Below are 26,578 nucleotides of genomic sequence, written 5' to 3' on the forward strand. Positions count from 1 at the left end.
AAAACTGGCATATTGCATTATAATTGTTATTTATTGTCTTCACTACAAAAAATCCTGTCATGCATTGCTGTTGAAATTCAGCTTTGAGAGCATGCTAAGCACAACTAACATTAGAATTATGTAATATTCAATGTTCTTATTTTACATGGAAATGGTCGTTATACGAGTGAAATATTAATCTTATAAAATCAAAAGGTAGGAACTTAATGGCTATACAATACAGCATCAAGAAATGCTTCCTATAGAATATTAATTTTGTAATATAGTCTTTGAGTGTCGGCCAGAGAAACCCATGTGTGATTTGATGACACTTTAAGATGTTGAAAACTCGTATCACATATGAATCTACAAACCTGATTGGTGATGTTATTGCCAAAGCAGATATATTGTGAATATATCTTACCAATACTGTTACATTTATTACAGTACACCTATTATCTAACATCTCAAATATTCCAATACAACATTAATATACATTTACATGATATCACCATGAGATGTAGTATATGTGATGATAACAAAATTCAATACATATTTCTACAATGAAAATATCTAAAGATTATTTGAATACAGAGTAAAGTAGGAGATCAGAAATACACACGATATGTGTTGGAGCCCATGAAGTCAAAAAACCAATACATATCATTTCTTTTCATATTTATTTTGAAAACTTTTGATCCCATCATTCAGCCAATAATTAATTATGTTCAAATTATCAACATTTTGGAGGGAAAAAATAATAGTGCAAATAGTTCATCCTAATGCAGAGAAAATGATCTTTTACCTTGAGATGTTCAAGAAATTTATACTTAGTGAACAATATATCAAGTAGATGTTTACTGGTGTCTTTGTAAGCTGTAGTAATAATGCTTTGAAACCTACTGTCCATGTCCTGATTAAATAACATTTCAGCTGAAACAAAAGAGAGACATAAGCAGTTACATATTACAATATACTGAGTTCTCAAACATTGAACAAAAAAATAAAAACATCTACTTTACTGGCTCCAAATTTGCTGAGAGTTTGTAGTTTTTTGACATGTGGTTGTCATAACGATGTTACAGATACCTAACTTACTACTTGCAACAATATTAGTGTAGTCTAACCTTGATCAGTGACTTAACCACAACATCTGATACACAATGTACATGTATGATAAATACTTAGATGGAAACCTGTTAGGTCATAGCCATAGGGGCCATTTATTATTGTAATTTACAGTTATCTTGTAATCTTGTATGTCACATGTAAATCCACACTACTGCCTTAAGTGATGCAATCTTTCTATTAAAACCTACATAGAAGTAAAAAGGATACTCAAACTTGTTGGGGAAAATTATGCATTCTAAATATTATGTATGTTAATTATATATACACATACCTTGTTCTGGTGTTAGGTCACCTGTCTTGGTAAATGATAGATCACCGATTGGTGTTCTGTCTTGACACACTTGCCGGGTAAAGTTAATGGACTTTCCAATGAGGAGGATCTATACATGAATGCATTCATAATAATTATAACAAGTGTAGGTATGTTGTTTCAGACAACTATATACCTCAATAGCAAGGAATGGATTATGCTTACGTTTTACAATGCTGATAATGTTTTTAAGACTGCTCCCTTTCCCAGCTCACAACTGATTTTTTTTACCTTTGGGTGCTAACAGCTGGTTACTTGTGTTTACAAACTGAATGATGTATGTTGCAACTTATTTAATAAGTACACTTACTAAATAGAGAAATAACTGTAGTAAACAGTTTGTTCAATAACACACATTTCTATATTGCTTGGTAATCAGAATTTAAGAACACTAATGATTTGTTTGATTGTTTCACTATAACACATGTCAATATTGTGTAATTTATTGTTTTTGCTTTCTGTTTATTTTGATTTTTGCTTTTATGGTGACACACAGAATGTGGGACTCATTCACCACACAGGTCTGAATACGTCATTGTGTAGATAAAGAAGTCATCTCTAATGCATTTAGTAGAGTTCCTACCTTTCTTGCCTGTTCCAGGGTTATAAAGGTGGGTAACATAGACTTCCTAAGACTGTACTTATCATGCCATAATCTATCCTTTTTAACCTGGGGATCTGCTGCTACAAAGAACTGAGAAAACATACAAATGGTAATCAGTGTACACATCATTTCAAGTACAATCAGTCAACATGTGAACAAAACAGCATAATTTGAGTGATTTTTTTCACTAATGGTATTGTTATAGTAGCTAGTTCAATAATGTGCTCAGGTCAGCCTGTTTTTTTTTTGCTTTTTCAAATACTCCACATATGAATTTTGATTTGTCAAATGATGTCACGTCTGGATCGTATTATCAGAAACAAATCGTGTGTTGCACACAAGAGATGTATTTGTTTATTATAACCAATCACATGTTGTACGCAGGAAATATAATTTTGTATTTAATTATTATCATGATAGTAGAATAGAATAGAATAGTTTTGGTTATAGACATCAATGAAGTTGAAATATTATATTAGTAGCATTAGACTACATTACTGATATTTTGATTGTGAAGTTGGTCCTTTCACAGATACTTTGATAATAAATTTTGACATAGTTAGTCAGTGTATAGATAGTATAACTGATAACAGCTGAGCACTGTGACTAGACAAGGTTATATCATTCTGAACATTACTGAATTAGGACAATAATTACACAGGAAAATACACTGCTCACCTCATGGTACATATCTTCCAATTCCCCTTCATAAATCCACCTATATATTATACTGCATATTGGATAGGATACAACTTTTAATATATAGCGAATCAACGTCTTAATAAAAGGGTCACCATTTAGTGTATAGGAATGTATAGTTGTAGCCAATGCACCACCTTTTTTACCTAGACAAATGTAAAGTAAATAACTTTTTATAAGATGATCAAACAAACTTATATACCTTTTATACCTTCCGTTCTGGTCAGCAAGTTAATTAAATAAAACAGTCATACAAACTAACCAATAAACTTACCTTTCGAGAAATCCACTAATGCTGCCAATGCTTTCATCCTAAGTAATGGGTCGTAAGTCCATACAACCAACTTTCTTAAAGTTAGATTGTTACCGGTACTCAGACTCACACCTAAGTCTTGTTCTTGCTGTAACTGTATTCAAAATAAAAAATGATTCATTGCTGACCAATGAGAAAACAGATTTTAATCTGAACTGTTCCCCACAATTCTGACGTATACATACATGTAGCCCCGACTGACGTACACATAGCCCTGACTGACGTACACATAGCCCTGACTGACGTACACATAGCCCTGACTGACGTACACATAGCCCTGACTGACGTACACATAGCCCTGACTGACGTACACACAGCCCTGACTGACGTACACACAGCCCTGACTGACGTACACATAGCCCGGACTGATGTACACATAGCCCTGACTGACGTACACATAGCCCTGACTGACGTACACATAGCCCTGACTGACGTACACATAGCCCTGACTGACGTACACATAGCCCTGACTGAGGTATACATAGCCCTGACCGACGTACACATAGCCCTGACCGACGTACACATAGCCCTGACCGACGTACACACAGCCCTGACTGACGTATACACAGCCCTGACTGACGTACACATAGCCCTGACTGACGTACACATAGCCCTGACTGACGTATACATAGCCCTGACCGACGTACACATAGCCCTGACGACGTACACATAGCCCTGACCGACGTACACATAGCCCGGACCGACGTACACATAGCCCGGACCGACGTACACACAGCCCTGACTGACGTACACATAGCCCTGACTGACGTACACATAGCCCGGACTGACGTACACACAGCCCTGACTGACGTATACACAGCCCTGACTGACGTACACATAGCCCTGACTGACGTACACATAGCCCTGACTGACGTATACATAGCCCTGACCGACGTACACATAGCCCTGACGACGTACACATAGCCCTGACCGACGTACACATAGCCCGGACCGACGTACACATAGCCCGGACCGACGTACACACAGCCCTGACTGACGTACACATAGCCCTGACTGACGTACACATAGCCCGGACTGACGTACACACAGCCCTGACTGACGTACACATAGCCCTGACTGACGTACACATAGCCCTGACTGACGTACACATAGCCCGGACTGACGTACACATAGCCTGGACTGACGTACACGTACACACAGCCCTGACTGACGTACACACAGCCCTGACTGACGTACACACAGCCCTGACTGACGTACACACAGCCCTGACTGACGTACACACAGCCCTGACTGACGTATACATAGCCCTGACCGACGTACACATAGCCCTGACCGACGTACACACAGCCCTGACTGACGTACACATAGCCCTGACTGACGTACACATAGCCCGGACTGACGTACACACAGCCCTGACTGACGTACACATAGCCCTGACTGACGTACACATAGCCCTGACTGACGTACACATAGCCCTGACTGACGTACACATAGCCCGGACTGACGTACACATAGCCTGGACTGACGTACACGTACACACAGCCCTGACTGACGTACACACAGCCCTGACTGACGTACACACAGCCCTGACTGACGTACACACAGCCCTGACTGACGTACACACAGCCCTGACTGACGTACACACAGCCCTGACTGACGTACACACAGCCCGGACTGACGTACACACAGCCCGGACTGACGTACACACAGCCCGGACTGACGTACACACAGCCCGGACTGACGTACACACAGCCCGGACTGACGTACACACAGCCCGGACTGACGTACACACAGCCCGGACTGACGTAAACACAGCCCTGACTGACGTACACACAGCCCTGACTGACGTACACACAGCCCTGACTGACGTACACATAGCCCTGACTAACGTACACATAGCCCTGACTGACGTACACATAGCCCTGACTGACGTACACACAGCCCTGACTGACGTACACACAGCCCTGACCGACGTACACATAGCCCTGACCGACGTACACATAGCCCTGACTGACGTACACATAGCCCAGACTGACGTACACACAGCCCTGACTGACTTACACATAGCCCTGACTGACTTACACATAGCCCGGACTGACGTATACATAGCCCGGACTGACGTACACATAGCCCGGACTGACGTACACATAGCCCGGACTGACGTACACATAGCCCGGACTGACGTACACATAGCCCGGACTGACGTACACATAGCCCGGACTGACGTACACATAGCCCGGACTGACGTACACATAGCCCTGACTGACGTATACATAGCCCTGACTGACGTACACATAGCCCTGACTGACGTACACATAGTCCTGACTGACGTACACATAGCCCTGACTGATGTACACATAGCCCTGACTGACGTACACATAGCCCTGACTGACGTACACATAGCCCAGACTGATGTATATATTGTGAAATGAAAGAGTTCCATTTGAAACAACGATACAATAACCGTAACTCAAAATTCAGTTATCTGTCTAAATATGTCTCGTATTACATTAACATGATGTGTAGCAAGAGGTATGGAATTCCAATTTATTGAGTACACAGATTATCAAATAAGTATGACCGTAGACTTTATGGTATGACAACATTTCATGTTTCAATACATACAATAACTGTATAGGACCTACTTTCACCGTAAAAACTTGATTAATTCGCGGTCTCTATTAGTTCGCGCACCCATTTTATTTTCGAACGCTAATTTTTAAATGTATCCTTTTAATTCGCGGCGTTCAAAAACATGTTTAAAATTGTATCCTATTAATTCGTGGGCCAGAATAAAGTGGATAACTCAGAATATATTGCATGCAGACATTAAAAATATACATATAATTTTATGTTATCAGTACTTGGTGTCGCTGCAATCGCAGATGATCTCCGTCATCACAGCATTTCAGTTAGCAAGCAGTTTAGGTTCGGTAAAGATTTGACGTGAAAAAAATCATTCCCCCACGACACTACAGATGTTGGGCAAGATTATTACATAGTCGATAAATATCCATCGGTCAGCACATCGATTACGAATTTCCAAGATGGAAAGCTTAGTACAGGACTTTTTTGTTGCTGGTCCACAGGGTTGCATCGACCATGTGCCCGCCATTATTCTATTACGTCATTTAAGTGAACCGCCCTATGGTGCGTAAATTGACATTTTTGATTGGTCGGGCGATTGACTTCGTGTTACATTTTCATTATACCGGATTCGGTAAAAAACACAGAGTTAAGCGGTCATGTACCTTCTATAAATCTAACCTTGCAACACAATCTTGTCCTGATGTGTTTTTTGTCCAAGAAAGCCGTTCTCTTTCATTTAACCCCCAGTTAACTCTTTGCGTCCATGGTATTTGTGAGAGTTAAAAGATTTTTCGAACAAATGACAAGTAAATATATTGATTTGCATCAAGCTGGGTGGCCCGAATTTAAATATCAGTGCATAAACCAAACGCGTGGTTATTAGAGTTCAGTCAAAATGTACGTGAATAATGCGATCAAAGTCCGCTGCTCAGAGTTTATTATATTATAGTAAAATTTAATTTGACGTATGGTATGTTTATGTTTGCGTAATTATTATGAATGCAACACATTATCAAGTCAGTGATATTGGAATATTCACAGACCCAATACCCCAGGTCAGTGCCCTAACAATAATTAAAAAAAAAACTAATTATCATGAAAGCAATACATAACGAAGTACAGAGCCGGGACAATATTGTAAACAAATTTGCGTAATTAGAAAAGCAGTGCATTAAGTAAACGACGTTCAAGTTGATATATTCAAGCCAGTACAGAGTTGCATACAAGTTCCGGATATAATAACAATTTTACTAGTTTGACGCGCGGGGTACGAAAGAAAAAAAGGTTGCTAAGGTAACGCGCCAGTTCAGTGCGTGACTTGGGGTCAAACTTCGGTCAACACACACTTGATGTCAGCATCGCCGCGCAACAAGTTTCGCAAAAATGTACTTGAAGTTCAATTGCGTCCAAAAATGATGTCGCTGATCACTCAGTTATCGCAGCGTGTGTTGTGTCATATCCATGATGCACCCCGTTTCGACTTTGGCTTGCTTTTCCTTCTTAGTGATGCGACCTCTCACCAATGTATTAAAACATTTTGAATTTATACTTTGCATGATTATATTTGGTCAACGCGAAACATTATTTTTTCTAAACATTTTCTGAGACCATTTTTATCAACGCAGGGTTATTTATTTAGATGGGCTTCGTAATATCTGCCATAACATCGCCCGGGCGATGCCTCGAAAAATAAAAAAAGGCAGTGCAGCCAGACGGCTACTTTGTAGCCACGTGTTCATTGTTTGTTTGTGTACAGAGTGACCTTTGTCATTTCACTGTTTCATTTCAAGTGTAACATGGTGCGTGGTCCTTGACGCAGTGCGTGTTCTCTGCACGACTAAACGCCATGAATGTCGCTAGCCACGAGTCTCAGAGGCACTAAAAAAACGTCCTGTAATCGTGTTCATTGGAAAACAAAACAAATCACTAATAAATTTATGAAAACAGCTCCTTTTTGAATCGATCAAAAAGTACTCTTAATTCGCTCAACAAAAATCAATTATTTCCGTTTTTACGCTATTAATTCATGCACTTGAAAAAATAATTATTTTTACTACCGCAAATTAATAGAGTTTTTATGGTATAAATACATGCACATTTTCTACAAATCAAGGGCAAATAAAAGTAATATGATGATAGTTCTTACCTGTGACTCAAGCACAGCTATAAGTTTATAATATTCAGTAAGTTCTTGTTGTAATGCAGAACAAAAACTCTAGAAATAATAACAAAAAAAACAACACTTACTTATAAACTATACCGGTACATGTATTACACATTTAAATTATGTTATAAGCATGCTTGTACAAATAGAATTTTGGTAGATTTCTTTGCCATGTTTTACTATATGAAAACAAATACACCATTTATTAAAATCGTCTCAAGGCAGAAGACGTGCCTCTAAGAGAAACCCATAACCGAGTGATTAGTAGATTTATATGGTGTTTAGTTATCTACAATAACATCTATCATGGTACGCTGACATCATAACAATGAGTAAATCTTACCTGTCCCACTAACCCTGACATCATAGCAATGAGTAAATCTTACCTGTCCCACTAACCCTGACATCATAGCAATGAGTAAATCTTACCTGTCCCACTAACCCTGACATCATAGCAATGAGTAAATCTTACCTGTCCTACTAACCCTGACATCATAGCAATGAGTAAATCTTACCTGTCCCACTAACCCTGACATCATAGCAATGAGTAAATCTTACCTGTCCCACTAACCCTGACATCATAGCAATGAGTAAATCTTACCTGTCCCACTAACCCTGACATCATAGCAATGAGTAAATCTTACCTGTCCCACTAACCCTGACATCATAGCAATGAGTAAATCTTACCTGTCCTACTAACCCTGACATCATAGCAATGAGTAAATCTTACCTGTCCCACTAACCCTGACACCATAGCAATGAGTAAATCTTACCTGTCCCACTAACCCTGACATCATAGCAATGAGTAAATCTTACCTGTCCCACTAACCCTGACATCATAGCAATGAGTAAATCTTACCTGTCCCACTAACCCTGACATCATAGCAATGAGTAAATCTTACCTGTCCCACTAACCCTGACATCATAGCAATGAGTAAATCTTACCTGTCCCACTAACCCTGACATCATAGCAATGAGTAAATCTTACCTGTCCTACTAACCCTGACATCATAGCAATGAGTAAATCTTACCTGTCCCACTAACCCTGACATCATAGCAATGAGTAAATCTTACCTGTCCCACTAACCCTGACATCATAGCAATGAGTAAATCTTACCTGTCCCACTAACCCTGACATCATAGCAATGAGTAAATCTTACCTGTCCCACTAACCCTGACATCATAGCAATGAGTAAATCTTACCTGTCCCACTAACCCTGACATCATAGCAATGAGTAAATCTTACCTGTCCCACTAACCCTGACATCATAGCAATGAGTAAATCTTACCTGTCCCACTAACCCTGACATCATAGCAATGAGTAAATCTTACCTGTCCTACTAACCCTGACATCATAGCAATGAGTAAATCTTACCTGTCCCACTAACCCTGACATCATAGCAATGAGTAAATCTTACCTGTCCCACTAACCCTGACCCTGACATCATAGCAATGAGTAAATCTTACCTGTCCCACTAACCCTGACATCATAGCAATGAGTAAATCTTACCTGTCCCACTAACCCTGACATCATAGCAATGAGTAAATCTTACCTGTCCCACTAACCCTGACATCATAGCAATGAGTAAATCTTACCTGTCCCACTAACCCTGACATCATAGCAATGAATAAATCTTACCTGTCCTACTAACCCTGACATCATAGCAATGAGTAAATCTTACCTGTCCCACTAACCCTGACACCATAGCAATGAGTAAATCTTACCTGTCCCACTAACCCTGACATCATAGCAATGAGTAAATCTTACCTGTCCCACTAACCCTGACATCATAGCAATGAGTAAATCTTACCTGTCCCACTAACCCTGACATCATAGCAATGAGTAAATCTTACCTGTCCCACTAACCCTGACATCATAGCAATGAGTAAATCTTACCTGTCCCACTAACCCTGACATCATAGCAATGAGTAAATCTTACCTGTCCCACTAACCCTGACATCATAGCAATGAGTAAATCTTACCTGTCCCCTGTCCTACTAACCCTGACATCATAGCAATGAGTAAATCTTACCTGTCCCACTAACCCTGACATCATAGCAATGTTTAAATCTTACCTGTCCCACTAACCCTGACATCATAGCAATGAGTAAATCTTACCTGTCCTACTAACCCTGACATCATAGCAATGAGTAAATCTTACCTGTCCCACTAACCCTGACACCATAGCAATGAGTAAATCTTACCTGTCCCACTAACCCTGACATCATAGCAATGAGTAAATCTTACCTGTCCCACTAACCCTGACATCATAGCAATGAGTAAATCTTACCTGTCCCACTAACCCTGACATCATAGCAATGAGTAAATCTTACCTGTCCCACTAACCCTGAAATCATAGCAATGAGTAAATCTTACCTGTCCCACTAACCCTGACATCATAGCAATGAGTAAATCTTACCTGTCCTACTAACCCTGACATCATAGCAATGAGTAAATCTTACCTGTCCCACTAACCCTGACATCATAGCAATGAGTAAATCTTACCTGTCCCACTAACCCTGACATCATAGCAATGAGTAAATCTTACCTGTCCCACTAACCCTGACATCATAGCAATGAGTAAATCTTACCTGTCCCACTAACCCTGACATCATAGCAATGAGTAAATCTTACCTGTCCCACTAACCCTGACATCATAGCAATGAGTAAATCTTACCTGTCCTACTAACCCTGACATCATAGCAATGAGTAAATCTTACCTGTCCCACTAACCCTGACATCATAGCAATGAGTAAATCTTACCTGTCCCACTAACCCTAACATCATAGCAATGAGTAAATCTTACCTGTGCTACTAACCCTGACATCATAGCAATGAGTAAATCTTACCTGTCCCACTAACCCTGACATCATAGCAATGAGTAAATCTTACCTGTCCCACTAACCCTGACATCATAGCAATGAGTAAATCTTACCTGTCCCCTGTCCTACTAACCCTGACATCATAGCAATGAGTAAATCTTACCTGTCCCACTAACCCTGACATCATAGCAATGTTTAAATCTTACCTGTCCCACTAACCCTGACATCATAGCAATGAGTAAATCTTACCTGTCCCACTAACCCTGACATCATAGCAATGAGTAAATCTTACCTGTCCTACTAACCCTGACATCATAGCAATGAGTAAATCTTAACTGTCCTACTAACCCTGACATCATAGCAATGAGTAAATCTTACCTGTCCCACTAACCCTGACATCATAGCAATGAGTAAATCTTACCTGTTCCACTAACCCTGACATCATAGCAATGAGTAAATCTTACCTGTCCCACTAACCCTGACATCATAGCAATGAGTAAATCTTACCTGTCCCACTAACCCTGACATCATAGCAATGAGTAAATCTTACCTGTCCCACTAACCCTGACATCATAGCAATGAGTAAATCTTACCTGTCCCACTAACCCTGACATCATATCAATGAGTAAATCTTACCTGTCCAACTAACCCTGACATCATAGCAATGAGTAAATCTTACCTGTCCCACTAACCCTGACATCATAGCAATGAGTAAATCTTACCTGTCCCACTAACCCTGACATCATAGCAATGAGTAAATCTTACCTGTCCCACTAACCCTGACATCATAGCAATGAGTAAATCTTACCTGTCCCCTGTCCTACTAACCCTGACATCATAGCAATGAGTAAATCTTACCTGTCCCACTAACCCTGACATCATAGCAATGAGTAAATCTTACCTGTCCCACTAACCCTGACATCATAGCAATGAGTAAATCTTACCTGTCCTACTAACCCTGACATCATAGCAATGAGTAAATCTTACCTGTCCCACTAATCCTGACATCATAGCAATGAGTAAATCTTACCTGTCCTACTAACCCTGACATCATAGCAATGAGTAAATCTTACCTGTCCCACTAACCCTGACATCATAGCAATGAGTAAATCTTACCTGTCCTACTAACCCTGACATCATAGCAATGAGTAAATCTTACCTGTCCTACTAACCCTGACATCATAGCAATGAGTAAATCTTACCTGTCCCACTAACCCTGACATCATAGCAATGAGTAAATCTTACCTGTCCCCTGTCCTACTAACCCTGACATCATAGCAATGAGTAAATCTTACCTGTCCCACTAACCCTGACATCATAGCAATGAGTAAATCTTACCTGTCCCACTAACCCTGACATCATAGCAACAAGTAAATCTTACCTGTCCTACTAACCCTGACATCATAGCAATGAGTAAATCTTACCTGTCCCACTAATCCTGACATCATAGCAATGAGTAAATCTTACCTGTCCTACTAACCCTGACATCATAGCAATGAGTAAATCTTACCTGTCCTACTAACCCTGACATCATAGCAATGAGTAAATCTTACCTGTCCCACTAACCCTGACATCATAGCAATGAGTAAATCTTACCTGTCCCACTAACCCTGACATCATAGCAATGAGTAAATCTTACCTGTCCTACTAACCCTGACATCATAGCAATGAGTAAATCTTACCTGTCCTACTAACCCTGACATCATAGCAATGAGTAAATCTTACCTGTCCCACTAACCCTGACATCATAGCAATGAGTAAATCTTACCTGTCCCACTAACCCTGACATCATAGCAATGAGTAAATCTTACCTGTCCTACTAACCCTGACATCATAGCAATGAGTAAATCTTACCTGTCCTACTAACCCTGACATCATAGCAATGAGTAAATCTTACCTGTCCTACTAACCCTGACATCATAGCAATGAGTAAATCTTACCTGTCCCACTAACCCTGACATCATAGCAATGAGTAAATCTTACCTGTCCTACTAACCCTGACATCATAGCAATGAGTAAATCTTACCTGTCCTACTAACCCTGACATCATAGCAATGAGTAAATCTTACCTGTCCTACTAAACCTGACATAGCAATGAGTAAATCTTACCTGTCCCACTAACCCTAACACCATAGCAATGAGTAAATCTTACCTGTCCCACTAACCCTGACATCATAGCAATGAGTAAATCTTACCTGTCCCACTAACCCAGACATCATAGCAATGAGTAAATCTTACCTGTCCCACTAACCCTGACATCATAGCAATGAGTAAATCTTACCTGTCCCACTAACCCTGACATCATAGCAATGAGTAAATCTTACCTGTCCCACTAACCCTGACATCATAGCAATGAGTAAATCTTACCTGTCCCACTAACCCTGACATCATAGCAATGAGTAAATCTTACCTGTCCCACTAACCCTGACATCATAGCAATGAGTAAATCTTACCTGTCCCACTAACCCTGACATCATAGCAATGAGTAAATCTTACCTGTCCCACTAACCCTGACATCATAGCAATGAGTAAATCTTACCTGTCCCACTAACCCTGACATCATAGCAATGAGTAAATCTTACCTGTCCCACTAACCCTGACATCATAGCAATGAGTAAATCTTACCTGTCCCACTAACCCTGACATCATAGCAATTAGTAAATCTTACCTATCCCACTAACCCTGACATCATAGCAATGAGTAAATCTTACCTGTCCTACTAACCCTGACATCATAGCAATGAGTAAATCTTACCTGTCCCACTAACCCTGACATTATAGCAATGAGTAAATCTTACCTGTCCCACTAACCCTGACATCATAGCAATGAGTAAATCTTACCTGTCCCACTAACCCTGACATCATAGCAATGAGTAAATCTTACCTGTCCCACTAACCCTGACATCATAGCAATGAGTAAATCTTACCTGTCCCACTAACCCTGACATCATAGCAATGAGTAAATCTTACCTGTCCCACTAACCCTGCCATCATAGCAATGAGTAAATCTTACCTGTCCTACTAACCCTGACATCATAGCAATGAGTAAATCTTACCTGTCCCACTAACCCTGACATCATAGCAATGAGTAAATCTTACCTGTCCTACTAACCCTGACATCATAGCAATGAGTAAATCTTACCTGTCCCACTAACCCTGACATCATAGCAATGAGTAAATCTTACCTGTCCTACTAACCCTGACATCATAGCAATGAGTAAATCTTACCTGTCCTACTAACCCTGACATCATAGCAATGAGTAAATCTTACCTGTCCCACTAACCCTGACATCATAGCAATGAGTAAATCTTACCTGTCCCACTAACCCTGACATCATAGCAATGAGTAAATCTTACCTGTCCTACTAACCCTGACATCATAGCAATGAGTAAATCTTACCTGTCCTACTAACCCTGACATCATAGCAATGAGTAAATCTTACCTGTCCTACTAACCCTGACATCATAGCAATGAGTAAATCTTACCTGTCCTACTAACCCTGACATCATAGCAATGAGTAAATCTTACCTGTCCCACTAACCCTGACATCATAGCAATGAGTAAATCTTACCTGTCCTACTAAACCTGACATAGCAATGAGTAAATCTTACCTGTCCCACTAACCCTAACACCATAGCAATGAGTAAATCTTACCTGTCCCACTAACCCTGACATCATAGCAATGAGTAAATCTTACCTGTCCCACTAACCCAGACATCATAGCAATGAGTAAATCTTACCTGTCCCACTAACCCTGACATCATAGCAATGAGTAAATCTTACCTGTCCCACTAACCCTGACATCATAGCAATGAGTAAATCTTACCTGTCCCACTAACCCTGACATCATAGCAATGAGTAAATCTTACCTGTCCCACTAACCCTAACATCATAGCAATGAGTAAATCTTACCTGTGCTACTAACCCTGACATCATAGCAATGAGTAAATCTTACCTGTCCCACTAACCCTGACATCATAGCAATGAGTAAATCTTACCTGTCCCACTAACCCTGACATCATAGCAATGAGTAAATCTTACCTGTCCCCTGTCCTACTAACCCTGACATCATAGCAATGAGTAAATCTTACCTGTCCTACTAACCCTGACATCATAGCAATGAGTAAATCTTACCTGTCCTACTAAACCTGACATAGCAATGAGTAAATCTTACCTGTCCCACTAACCCTAACACCATAGCAATGAGTAAATCTTACCTGTCCCACTAACCCTGACATCATAGCAATGAGTAAATCTTACCTGTCCCACTAACCCAGACATCATAGCAATGAGTAAATCTTACCTGTCCCACTAACCCTGACATCATAGCAATGAGTAAATCTTACCTGTCCCACTAACCCTGACATCATAGCAATGAGTAAATCTTACCTGTCCCACTAACCCTGACATCATAGCAATGAGTAAATCTTACCTGTCCCACTAACCCTGACATCATAGCAATGAGTAAATCTTACCTGTCCCACTAACCCTGACATCATAGCAATGAGTAAATCTTACCTGTCCCACTAACCCTGACATCATAGCAATGAGTAAATCTTACCTGTCCCACTAACCCTGACATCATAGCAATGAGTAAATCTTACCTGTCCCACTAACCCTGACATCATAGCAATGAGTAAATCTTACCTGTCCCACTAACCCTGACATCATAGCAATGAGTAAATCTTACCTGTCCCACTAACCCTGACATCATAGCAATTAGTAAATCTTACCTATCCCACTAACCCTGACATCATAGCAATGAGTAAATCTTACCTGTCCTACTAACCCTGACATCATAGCAATGAGTAAATCTTACCTGTCCCACTAACCCTGACATTATAGCAATGAGTAAATCTTACCTGTCCCACTAACCCTGACATCATAGCAATGAGTAAATCTTACCTGTCCCACTAACCCTGACATCATAGCAATGAGTAAATCTTACCTGTCCCACTAACCCTGACATCATAGCAATGAGTAAATCTTACCTGTCCCACTAACCCTGACATCATAGCAATGAGTAAATCTTACCTGTCCCACTAACCCTGCCATCATAGCAATGAGTAAATCTTACCTGTCCTACTAACCCTGACATCATAGCAATGAGTAAATCTTACCTGTCCCACTAACCCTGACATCATAGCAATGAGTAAATCTTACCTGTCCTACTAACCCTGACATCATAGCAATGAGTAAATCTTACCTGTCCCACTAACCCTGACATCATAGCAATGAGTAAATCTTACCTGTCCTACTAACCCTGACATCATAGCAATGAGTAAATCTTACCTGTCCTACTAACCCTGACATCATAGCAATGAGTAAATCTTACCTGTCCCACTAACCCTGACATCATAGCAATGAGTAAATCTTACCTGTCCCACTAACCCTGACATCATAGCAATGAGTAAATCTTACCTGTTCTACTAACCCTGACATCATAGCAATGAGTAAATCTTACCTGTCCTACTAACCCTGACATCATAGCAATGAGTAAATCTTACCTGTCCTACTAACCCTGACATCATAGCAATGAGTAAATCTTACCTGTCCTACTAACCCTGACATCATAGCAATGAGTAAATCTTACCTGTCCCACTAACCCTGACATCATAGCAATGAGTAAATCTTACCTGTCCTACTAAACCTGACATAGCAATGAGTAAATCTTACCTGTCCCACTAACCCTAACACCATAGCAATGAGTAAATCTTACCTGTCCCACTAACCCTGACATCATAGCAATGAGTAAATCTTACCTGTCCCACTAACCCAGACATCATAGCAATGAGTAAATCTTACCTGTCCCACTAACCCTGACATCATAGCAATGAGTAAATCTTACCTGTCCCACTAACCCTGACATCATAGCAATGAGTAAATCTTACCTGTCCCACTAACCCTGACATCATAGCAATGAGTAAATCTTACCTGTCCCACTAACCCTGACATCATAGCAATGAGTAAATCTTACCTGTCCCACTAACCCTGACATCATAGCAATGAGTAAATCTTACCTGTCCCACTAACCCTGACATCATAGCAATGAGTAAATCTTACCTGTCCCACTAACCCTGACATCATAGCAATGAGTAAATCTTACCTGTCCCACTAACCCTGACATCATAGCAATGAGTAAATCTTACCTGTCCCACTAACCCTGACATCATAGCAATGAGTAAATCTTACCTGTCCCACTAACCCTGACATCATAGCAATGAGTAAATCTTACCTGTCCCACTAACCCTGACATCATAGCAATGAGTAAATCTTACCTGTCCTACTAACCCTGACATCATAGCAATGAGTAAATCTTACCTGTCCCACTAACCCTGACATCATAGCAATGAGTAAATCTTACCTGTCCTACTAACCCTGACATCATAGCAATGAGTAAATCTTACCTGTCCTACTAACCCTGACATCATAGCAATGAGTAAATCTTACCTGTTCCACTAACCCTGACATCATAGCAATGAGTAAATCTTACCTGTCCCACTAACCCTGACATCATAGCAATGAGTAAATCTTACCTGTCCTACTAATTCTGACATCATAGCAATGAGTAAATCTTACCTGTCCCACTAACCCTGACATCATAGCAATGAGTAAATCTTACCTGTCCTACTAACCCTGACATCATAGCAATGAATAAATCTTACCTGTCCCACTAACCCTGACATCATAGCAATGAGTAAATCTTACCTGTTCTACTAACCCTGACATCATAGCAATGAGTAAATCTTACCTGTCCCACTAACCCTGACATCATAGCAATGAGTAAATCTTACCTGTCCCCTGTCCTACTAACCCTGACATCATAGCAATGAGTAAATCTTACCTGTCCCACTAACCCTGACATCATAGCAATGAGTAAATCTTACCTGTCCCACTAACCCTAACACCATAGCAATGAGTAAATCTTACCTGTCCTACTAACCCTGACATCATAGCAATGAGTAAATCTTACCTGTCCCACTAACCCTGACATCATAGCAATGAGTAAATCTTACCTGTCCCACTAACCCTGACATCATAGCAATGAGTAAATCTTACCTGTCCCACTAACCCTGACATCATAGCAATGAGTAAATCTTACCTGTCCCACTAACCCTGACATCATAGCAATGAGTAAATCTTACCTGTCCTACTAACCCTGACATCATAGCAATGAGTAAATCTTACCTGTCCCACTAACCCTGACATCATAGCAATGAGTAAATCTTACCTGTCCCACTATCCCTGACATCATAGCAATGAGTAAATCTTACCTGTCCTACTAACCCTGACATCATAGCAATGAGTAAATCTTACCTGTCCTACTAACCCTGACATCATAGCAATGAGTAAATCTTACCTGTCCCACTAACCCTGACATCATAGCAATGAGTAAATCTTACCTGTCCTACTAACCCTGACATCATAGCAATGAGTAAATCTTACCTGTCCCACTAACCCTGACATCATAGCAATGAGTAAATCTTACCTGTCCTACTAACCCTGACATCATAGCAATGAGTAAATCTTACCTGTCCTACTAACCCTGACATCATAGCAATGAGTAAATCTTACCTGTCCCACTAACCCTGACATCATAGCAATGAGTAAATCTTACCTGTCCTACTAACCCTGACATCATAGCAATGAGTAAATCTTACCTGTCCTACTAACCCTGACATCATAGCAATGAGTAAATCTTACCTGTCCTACTAACCCTGACATCATAGCAATGAGTAAATCTTACCTGTCCTACTAACCCTGACATCATAGCAATGAGTAAATCTTACCTGTCCCACTAACCCTGACATCATAGCAATGAGTAAATCTTACCTGTCCTACTAACCCTGACATCATAGCAATGAGTAAATCTTACCTGTCCCACTAACCCTGACATCATAGCAATGAGTAAATCTTACCTGTCCTACTAAACCTGACATAGCAATGAGTAAATCTTACCTGTCCCACTAACCCTAACACCATAGCAATGAGTAAATCTTACCTGTCCCACTAACCCTGACATCATAGCAATGAGTAAATCTTACCTGTCCCACTAACCCAGACATCATAGCAATGAGTAAATCTTACCTGTCCAACTAACCCTGACATCATAGCAATGAGTAAATCTTACCTGTCCCACTAACCCTGACATCATAGCAATGAGTAAATCTTACCTGTCCCACTAACCCTGACATCATAGCAATGAGTAAATCTTACCTGTCCCACTAACCCTGACATCATAGCAATGAGTAAATCTTACCTGTCCCACTAACCCTGACATCATAGCAATGAGTAAATCTTACCTGTCCCACTAACCCTGACATCATAGCAATGAGTAAATCTTACCTGTCCCACTAACCCTGACATCATAGCAATGAGTAAATCTTACCTGTCCCACTAACCCTGACATCATAGCAATGAGTAAATCTTACCTGTCCCACTAACCCTGACATCATAGCAATGAGTAAATCTTACCTGTCCCACTAACCCTGACATCATAGCAATGAGTAAATCTTACCTGTCCCACTAACCCTGACATCATAGCAATGAGTAAATCTTACCTGTCCCACTAACCCTGACATCATAGCAATTAGTAAATCTTACCTATCCCACTAACCCTGACATCATAGCAATGAGTAAATCTTACCTGTCCTACTAACCCTGACATCATAGCAATGAGTAAATCTTACCTGTCCCACTAACCCTGACATCATAGCAATGAGTAAATCTTACCTGTCCCACTAACCCTGACATCATAGCAATGAGTAAATCTTACCTGTCCCACTAACCCTGACATCATAGCAATGAGTAAATCTTACCTGTCCCACTAACCCTGACATCATAGCAATGAGTAAATCTTACCTGTCCCACTAACCCTGACATCATAGCAATGAGTAAATCTTACCTGTCCTACTAACCCTGCCATCATAGCAATGAGTAAATCTTACCTGTCCTACTAACCCTGACATCATAGCAATGAGTAAATCTTACCTGTCCCACTAACCCTGACATCATAGCAATGAATAAATCTTACCTGTCCTACTAACCCTGACATCATAGCAATGAGTAAATCTTACCTGTCCCACTAACCCTGACATCATAGCAATGAGTAAATCTTACCTGTCCTACTAACCCTGACATCATAGCAATGAGTAAATCTTACCTGTCCCACTAACCCTGACATCATAGCAATGAGTAAATCTTACCTGTCCCACTAACCCTGACATCATAGCAATGAGTAAATCTTACCTGTCCCACTAACCCTGACATCATAGCAATGAGTAAATCTTACCTGTCCTACTAACCCTGACATCATAGCAATGAGTAAATCTTACCTGTCCCACTAACCCTGACATCATAGCAATGAGTAAATCTTACCTGTCCTACTAATCCTGACATCATAGCAATGAGTAAATCTTACCTGTCCCACTAACCCTGACATCATAGCAATGAGTAAATCTTACCTGTCCCACTAACCCTGACATCATAGCAATGAGTAAATCTTACCTGTCCCACTAACCCTGACATCATAGCAATGAGTAAATCTTACCTGTCCTACTAACCCTGACATCATAGCAATGAGTAAATCTTACCTGTCTTACTAACCCTGACATCATAGCAATGAGTAAATCTTACCTGTCCCACTAACCCTGACATCATAGCAATGAGTAAATCTTACCTGTCCCACTAACCCTGACATCATAGCAATGAGTAAATCTTACCTGTCCCACTAACCCTGACATCATAGCAATGAGTAAATCTTACCTGTCCTACTAACCCTGACATCATAGCAATGAGTAAATCTTACCTGTCCCACTAACCCTGACATCATAGCAATGAGTAAATCTTACCTGTCCCACTAACCCTGACATCATAGCAATGAGTAAATCTTACCTGTCCCACTAACCCTGACATCATAGCAATGAGTAAATCTTACCTGTCCTACTAACCCTGACATCATAGCAATGAGTAAATCTTACCTGTCCCACTAACCCTGACATCATAGCAATGAGTAAATCTTACCTGTCCCACTAACCCTGACATCATAGCAATGAGTAAATCTTACCTGTCCAACTAACCCTGACATCATAGCAATGAGTAAATCTTACCTGTCCCACTAACCCTGACATCATAGCAATGAGTAAATCTTACCTGTCCCACTAACCCTGACATCATAGCAATGAGTAAATCTTACCTGTCCTACTAACCCTGACATCATAGCAATGAGTAAATCTTACCTGTCCCACTAACCCTGACATCATAGCAATGAGTAAATCTTACCTGTCCCACTAACCCTGACATCATAGCAATGAGTAAATCTTACCTGTCCTACTAACCCTGACATCATAGCAATGAGTAAATCTTACCTGTTCCACTAACCCTGACATCATAGCAATGAGTAAATCTTACCTGTCCCACTAACCCTGACATCATAGCAATGAGTAAATCTTACCTGTCCTACTAATTCTGACATCATAGCAATGAGTAAATCTTACCTGTCCCACTAACCCTGACATCATAGCAATGAGTAAATCTTACCTGTCCTACTAACCCTGACATCATAGCAATGAGTAAATCTTACCTGTCCCACTAACCCTGACATCATAGCAATGAGTAAATCTTACCTGTCCTACTAACCCTGACATCATAGCAATGAGTAAATCTTACCTGTCCTACTAACCCTGACATCATAGCAATGAGTAAATCTTACCTGTCCCACTAACCCTGACATCATAGCAATGCGTAAATCTTACCTGTCCTACTAACCCTGACATCATAGCAATGAGTAAATCTTACCTGTCCCACTAACCCTGACATCATAGCAATGAGTAAATCTTACCTGTCCCACTAACCCTGACATCATAGCAATGAGTAAATCTTACCTGTCCCACTAACCCTGACATCATAGCAATGAGTAAATCTTACCTGTCCCACTAACCCTGACATCATAGCAATGAGTAAATCTTACCTGTCCTACTAACCCTGACATCATAGCAATGAGTAAATCTTACCTGTCCCACTAACCCTGACATCATAGCAATGAGTAAATCTTACCTGTCCCACTAACACTGACATCATAGCAATGAGTAAATCTTACCTGTCCTACTAACCCTGACATCATAGCAATGAGTAAATCTTACCTGTCCTACTAACCCTGACATCATAGCAATGAGTAAATCTTACCTGTCCCACTAACCCTGACATCATAGCAATGAGTAAATCTTACCTGTCCTACTAACCCTGACATCATAGCAATGAGTAAATCTTACCTGTCCTACTAACCCTGACATCATAGCAATGAGTAAATCTTACCTGTCCTACTAACCCTGACATCATAGCAATGAGTAAATCTTACCTGTCCCACTAACCCTGACATCATAGCAATGAGTAAATCTTACCTGTCCCACTAACCCTGACATCATAGCAATGAGTAAATCTTACCTGTCCCACTAACCCTGACATCATAGCAATGAGTAAATCTTACCTGTCCCACTAACCCTGACATCATAGCAATGAGTAAATCTTACCTGTCCCACTAACCCTGACATCATAGCAATGAGTAAATCTTACCTGTCCCACTAACCCTGACATCATAGCAATGAGTAAATCTTACCTGTCCCCTGTCCTACTAACCCTGACATCATAGCAATGAGTAAATCTTACCTGTCCCACTAACCCTGACATCATAGCAATGAGTAAATCTTACCTGTCCCACTAACCCTAACACCATAGCAATGAGTAAATCTTACCTGTCCTACTAACCCTGACATCATAGCAATGAGTAAATCTTACCTGTCCCACTAACCCTGACATCATAGCAATGAGTAAATCTTACCTGTCCCACTAACCCTGACATCATAGCAATGAGTAAATCTTACCTGTCCCACTAACCCTGACATCATAGCAATGAGTAAATCTTACCTGTCCCACTAACCCTGACATCATAGCAATGAGTAAATCTTACCTGTCCCACTAACCCTGACATCATAGCAATGAGTAAATCTTACCTGTCCTACTAACCCTGACATCATAGCAATGAGTAAATCTTACCTGTTCCACTAACCCTGACATCATAGCAATGAGTAAATCTTACCTGTCCCACTAACCCTGACATCATAGCAATTAGTAAATCTTACCTGTCCTACTAACCCTGACATCATAGCAATGAGTAAATCTTACCTGTCCCACTAACCCTGACATCATAGCAATGAGTAAATCTTACCTGTCCCACTATCCCTGACATCATAGCAATGAGTAAATCTTACCTGTCCTACTAACCCTGACATCATAGCAATGAGTAAATCTTACCTGTCCTACTAACCCTGACATCATAGCAATGAGTAAATCTTACCTGTCCCACTAACCCTGACATCATAGCAATGAGTAAATCTTACCTGTCCCACTAACCCTGACATCATAGCAATGAGTAAATCTTACCTGTCCTACTAACCCTGACATCATAGCAATGAGTAAATCTTACCTGTCCCACTAACCCTGACATCATAGCAATGAGTAAATCTTACCTGTCCCACTAACCCTGACATCATAGCAATGAGTAAATCTTACCTGTCCCACTAACCCTGACATCATAGCAATGAGTAAATCTTACCTGTCCCACTAACCCTGACATCATAGCAATGAGTAAATCATACCTGTCCCACTAACCCTGACATCATAGCAATGAGTAAATCTTACCTGTCCCACTAACCCTGACATCATAGCAATGAGTAAATCTTACCTGTCCTACTAACCCTGACATCATAGCAATGAGTAAATCTTACGTGTCCCACTAACCCTGACATCATAGCAATGAGTAAATCTTACCTGTCCCACTAACGCTGACATCATAGCAATGAATAAATCTTACCTGTCCTACTAACCCTGACATCATAGCAATGAGTAAATCTTACCTGTCCCACTAACCCTGACATCATAGCAATGAGTAAATCTTACCTGTCCCACTAACCCTGACATCATAGCAATGAGTAAATCTTACCTGTCCCCTGTCCTACTAACCCTGACATCATAGCAATGAGTAAATCTTACCTGTCCCACTAACCCTGACATCATAGCAATGAGTAAATCTTACCTGTCCCACTAACCCTAACACCATAGCAATGAGTAAATCTTACCTGTCCTACTAACCCTGACATCATAGCAATGAGTAAATCTTACCTGTCCCACTAACCCTGACATCATAGCAATGAGTAAATCTTACCTGTCCCACTAACCCTGACATCATAGCAATGAGTAAATCTTACCTGTCCCACTAACCCTGACATCATAGCAATGAGTAAATCTTACCTGTCCCACTAACCCTGACATCATAGCAATGAGTAAATCTTACCTGTCCCACTAACCCTGACATCATAGCAATGAGTAAATCTTACCTGTCCTACTAACCCTGACATCATAGCAATGAGTAAATCTTACCTGTTCCACTAACCCTGACATCATAGCAATGAGTAAATCTTACCTGTCCCACTAACCCTGACATCATAGCAATGAGTAAATCTTACCTGTCCTACTAACCCTGACATCATAGCAATGAGTAAATCTTACCTGTCCCACTAACCCTGACATCATAGCAATGAGTAAATCTTACCTGTCCCACTATCCCTGACATCATAGCAATGAGTAAATCTTACCTGTCCTACTAACCCTGACATCATAGCAATGAGTAAATCTTACCTGTCCTACTAACCCTGACATCATAGCAATGAGTAAATCTTACCTGTCCCACTAACCCTGACATCATAGCAATGAGTAAATCTTACCTGTCCCACTAACCCTGACATCATAGCAATGAGTAAATCTTACCTGTCCTACTAACCCTGACATCATAGCAATGAGTAAATCTTACCTGTCCCACTAACCCTGACATCATAGCAATGAGTAAATCTTACCTGTCCCACTAACCCTGACATCATAGCAATGAGTAAATCTTACCTGTCCCACTAACCCTGACATCATAGCAATGAGTAAATCTTACCTGTCCCACTAACCCTGACATCATAGCAATGAGTAAATCATACCTGTCCCACTAACCCTGACATCATAGCAATGAGTAAATCTTACCTGTCCCACTAACCCTGACATCATAGCAATGAGTAAATCTTACCTGTCCTACTAACCCTGACATCATAGCAATGAGTAAATCTTACCTGTCCCACTAACCCTGACATCATAGCAATGAGTAAATCTTACCTGTCCTACTAACCCTGACATCATAGCAATGAGTAAATCTTACCTGTCCCACTAACCCTGACATCATAGCAATGAGTAAATCTTACCTGTCCCACTAACCCTGACATCATAGCAATGAGTAAATCTTACCTGTCCCACTAACCCTGACATCATAGCAATGAGTAAATCTTACCTGTCCCACTAACCCTGACATCATAGCAATTAGTAAATCTTACCTATCCCACTAACCCTGACATCATAGCAATGAGTAAATCTTACCTGTCCTACTAACCCTGACATCATAGCAATGAGTAAATCTTACCTGTCCCACTAACCCTGACATCATAGCAATGAGTAAATCTTACCTGTCCCACTAACCCTGACATCATAGCAATGAGTAAATCTTACCTGTCCCACTAACCCTGACATCATAGCAATGAGTAAATCTTACCTGTCCCACTAACCCTGACATCATAGCAATGAGTAAATCTTACCTGTCCCACTAACCCTGACATCATAGCAATGAGTAAATCTTACCTGTCCTACTAACCCTGCCATCATAGCAATGAGTAAATCTTACCTGTCCTACTAACCCTGACATCATAGCAATGAGTAAATCTTACCTGTCCCACTAACCCTGACATCATAGCAATGAATAAATCTTACCTGTCCTACTAACCCTGACATCATAGCAATGAGTAAATCTTACCTGTCCCACTAACCCTGACATCATAGCAATGAGTAAATCTTACCTGTCCTACTAACCCTGACATCATAGCAATGAGTAAATCTTACCTGTCCCACTAACCCTGACATCATAGCAATGAGTAAATCTTACCTGTCCCACTAACCCTGACATCATAGCAATGAGTAAATCTTACCTGTCCCACTAACCCTGACATCATAGCAATGAGTAAATCTTACCTGTCCTACTAACCCTGACATCATAGCAATGAGTAAATCTTACCTGTCCCACTAACCCTGACATCATAGCAATGAGTAAATCTTACCTGTCCTACTAACCCTGACATCATAGCAATGAGTAAATCTTACCTGTCCCACTAACCCTGACATCATAGCAATGAGTAAATCTTACCTGTCCCACTAACCCTGACATCATAGCAATGAGTAAATCTTACCTGTCCCACTAACCCTGACATCATAGCAATGAGTAAATCTTACCTGTCCTACTAACCCTGACATCATAGCAATGAGTAAATCTTACCTGTCTTACTAACCCTGACATCATAGCAATGAGTAAATCTTACCTGTCCCACTAACCCTGACATCATAGCAATGAGTAAATCTTACCTGTCCCACTAACCCTGACATCATAGCAATGAGTAAATCTTACCTGTCCCACTAACCCTGACATCATAGCAATGAGTAAATCTTACCTGTCCTACTAACCCTGACATCATAGCAATGAGTAAATCTTACCTGTCCCACTAACCCTGACATCATAGCAATGAGTAAATCTTACCTGTCCCACTAACCCTGACATCATAGCAATGAGTAAATCTTACCTGTCCCACTAACCCTGACATCATAGCAATGAGTAAATCTTACCTGTCCTACTAACCCTGACATCATAGCAATGAGTAAATCTTACCTGTCCCACTAACCCTGACATCATAGCAATGAGTAAATCTTACCTGTCCCACTAACCCTGACATCATAGCAATGAGTAAATCTTACCTGTCCAACTAACCCTGACATCATAGCAATGAGTAAATCTTACCTGTCCCACTAACCCTGACATCATAGCAATGAGTAAATCTTACCTGTCCCACTAACCCTGACATCATAGCAATGAGT

General features: G+C 40.5%; 1 protein-coding gene across 1 annotated transcript in view; it reads right to left on the bottom strand.

The window, feature by feature from the left end:
* Positions 1-26,578, bottom strand: part of LOC100373390 (gamma-tubulin complex component 3 homolog) — a 71,656-nt gene that overhangs the window by 10,515 nt on the left and 34,563 nt on the right. Inside the window, exons 10-15 of the mRNA XM_085501955.1 lie at positions 7,733-7,801; positions 2,998-3,130; positions 2,703-2,869; positions 2,004-2,114; positions 1,382-1,490; positions 785-912 (exon numbers count right to left, since the gene is read on the bottom strand). Of these exons, the coding sequence (XP_085358081.1) occupies positions 785-912; positions 1,382-1,490; positions 2,004-2,114; positions 2,703-2,869; positions 2,998-3,130; positions 7,733-7,801 (717 nt within the window). The remainder of the gene's footprint in view (positions 1-784; positions 913-1,381; positions 1,491-2,003; positions 2,115-2,702; positions 2,870-2,997; positions 3,131-7,732; positions 7,802-26,578) is intronic.

This window comes from Saccoglossus kowalevskii, chromosome 1, assembly GCF_978046115.1.
Source record: "Saccoglossus kowalevskii chromosome 1, keSacKowa6.1, whole genome shotgun sequence".
Classification (NCBI taxonomy): Eukaryota; Metazoa; Hemichordata; class Enteropneusta; family Harrimaniidae; genus Saccoglossus; species Saccoglossus kowalevskii.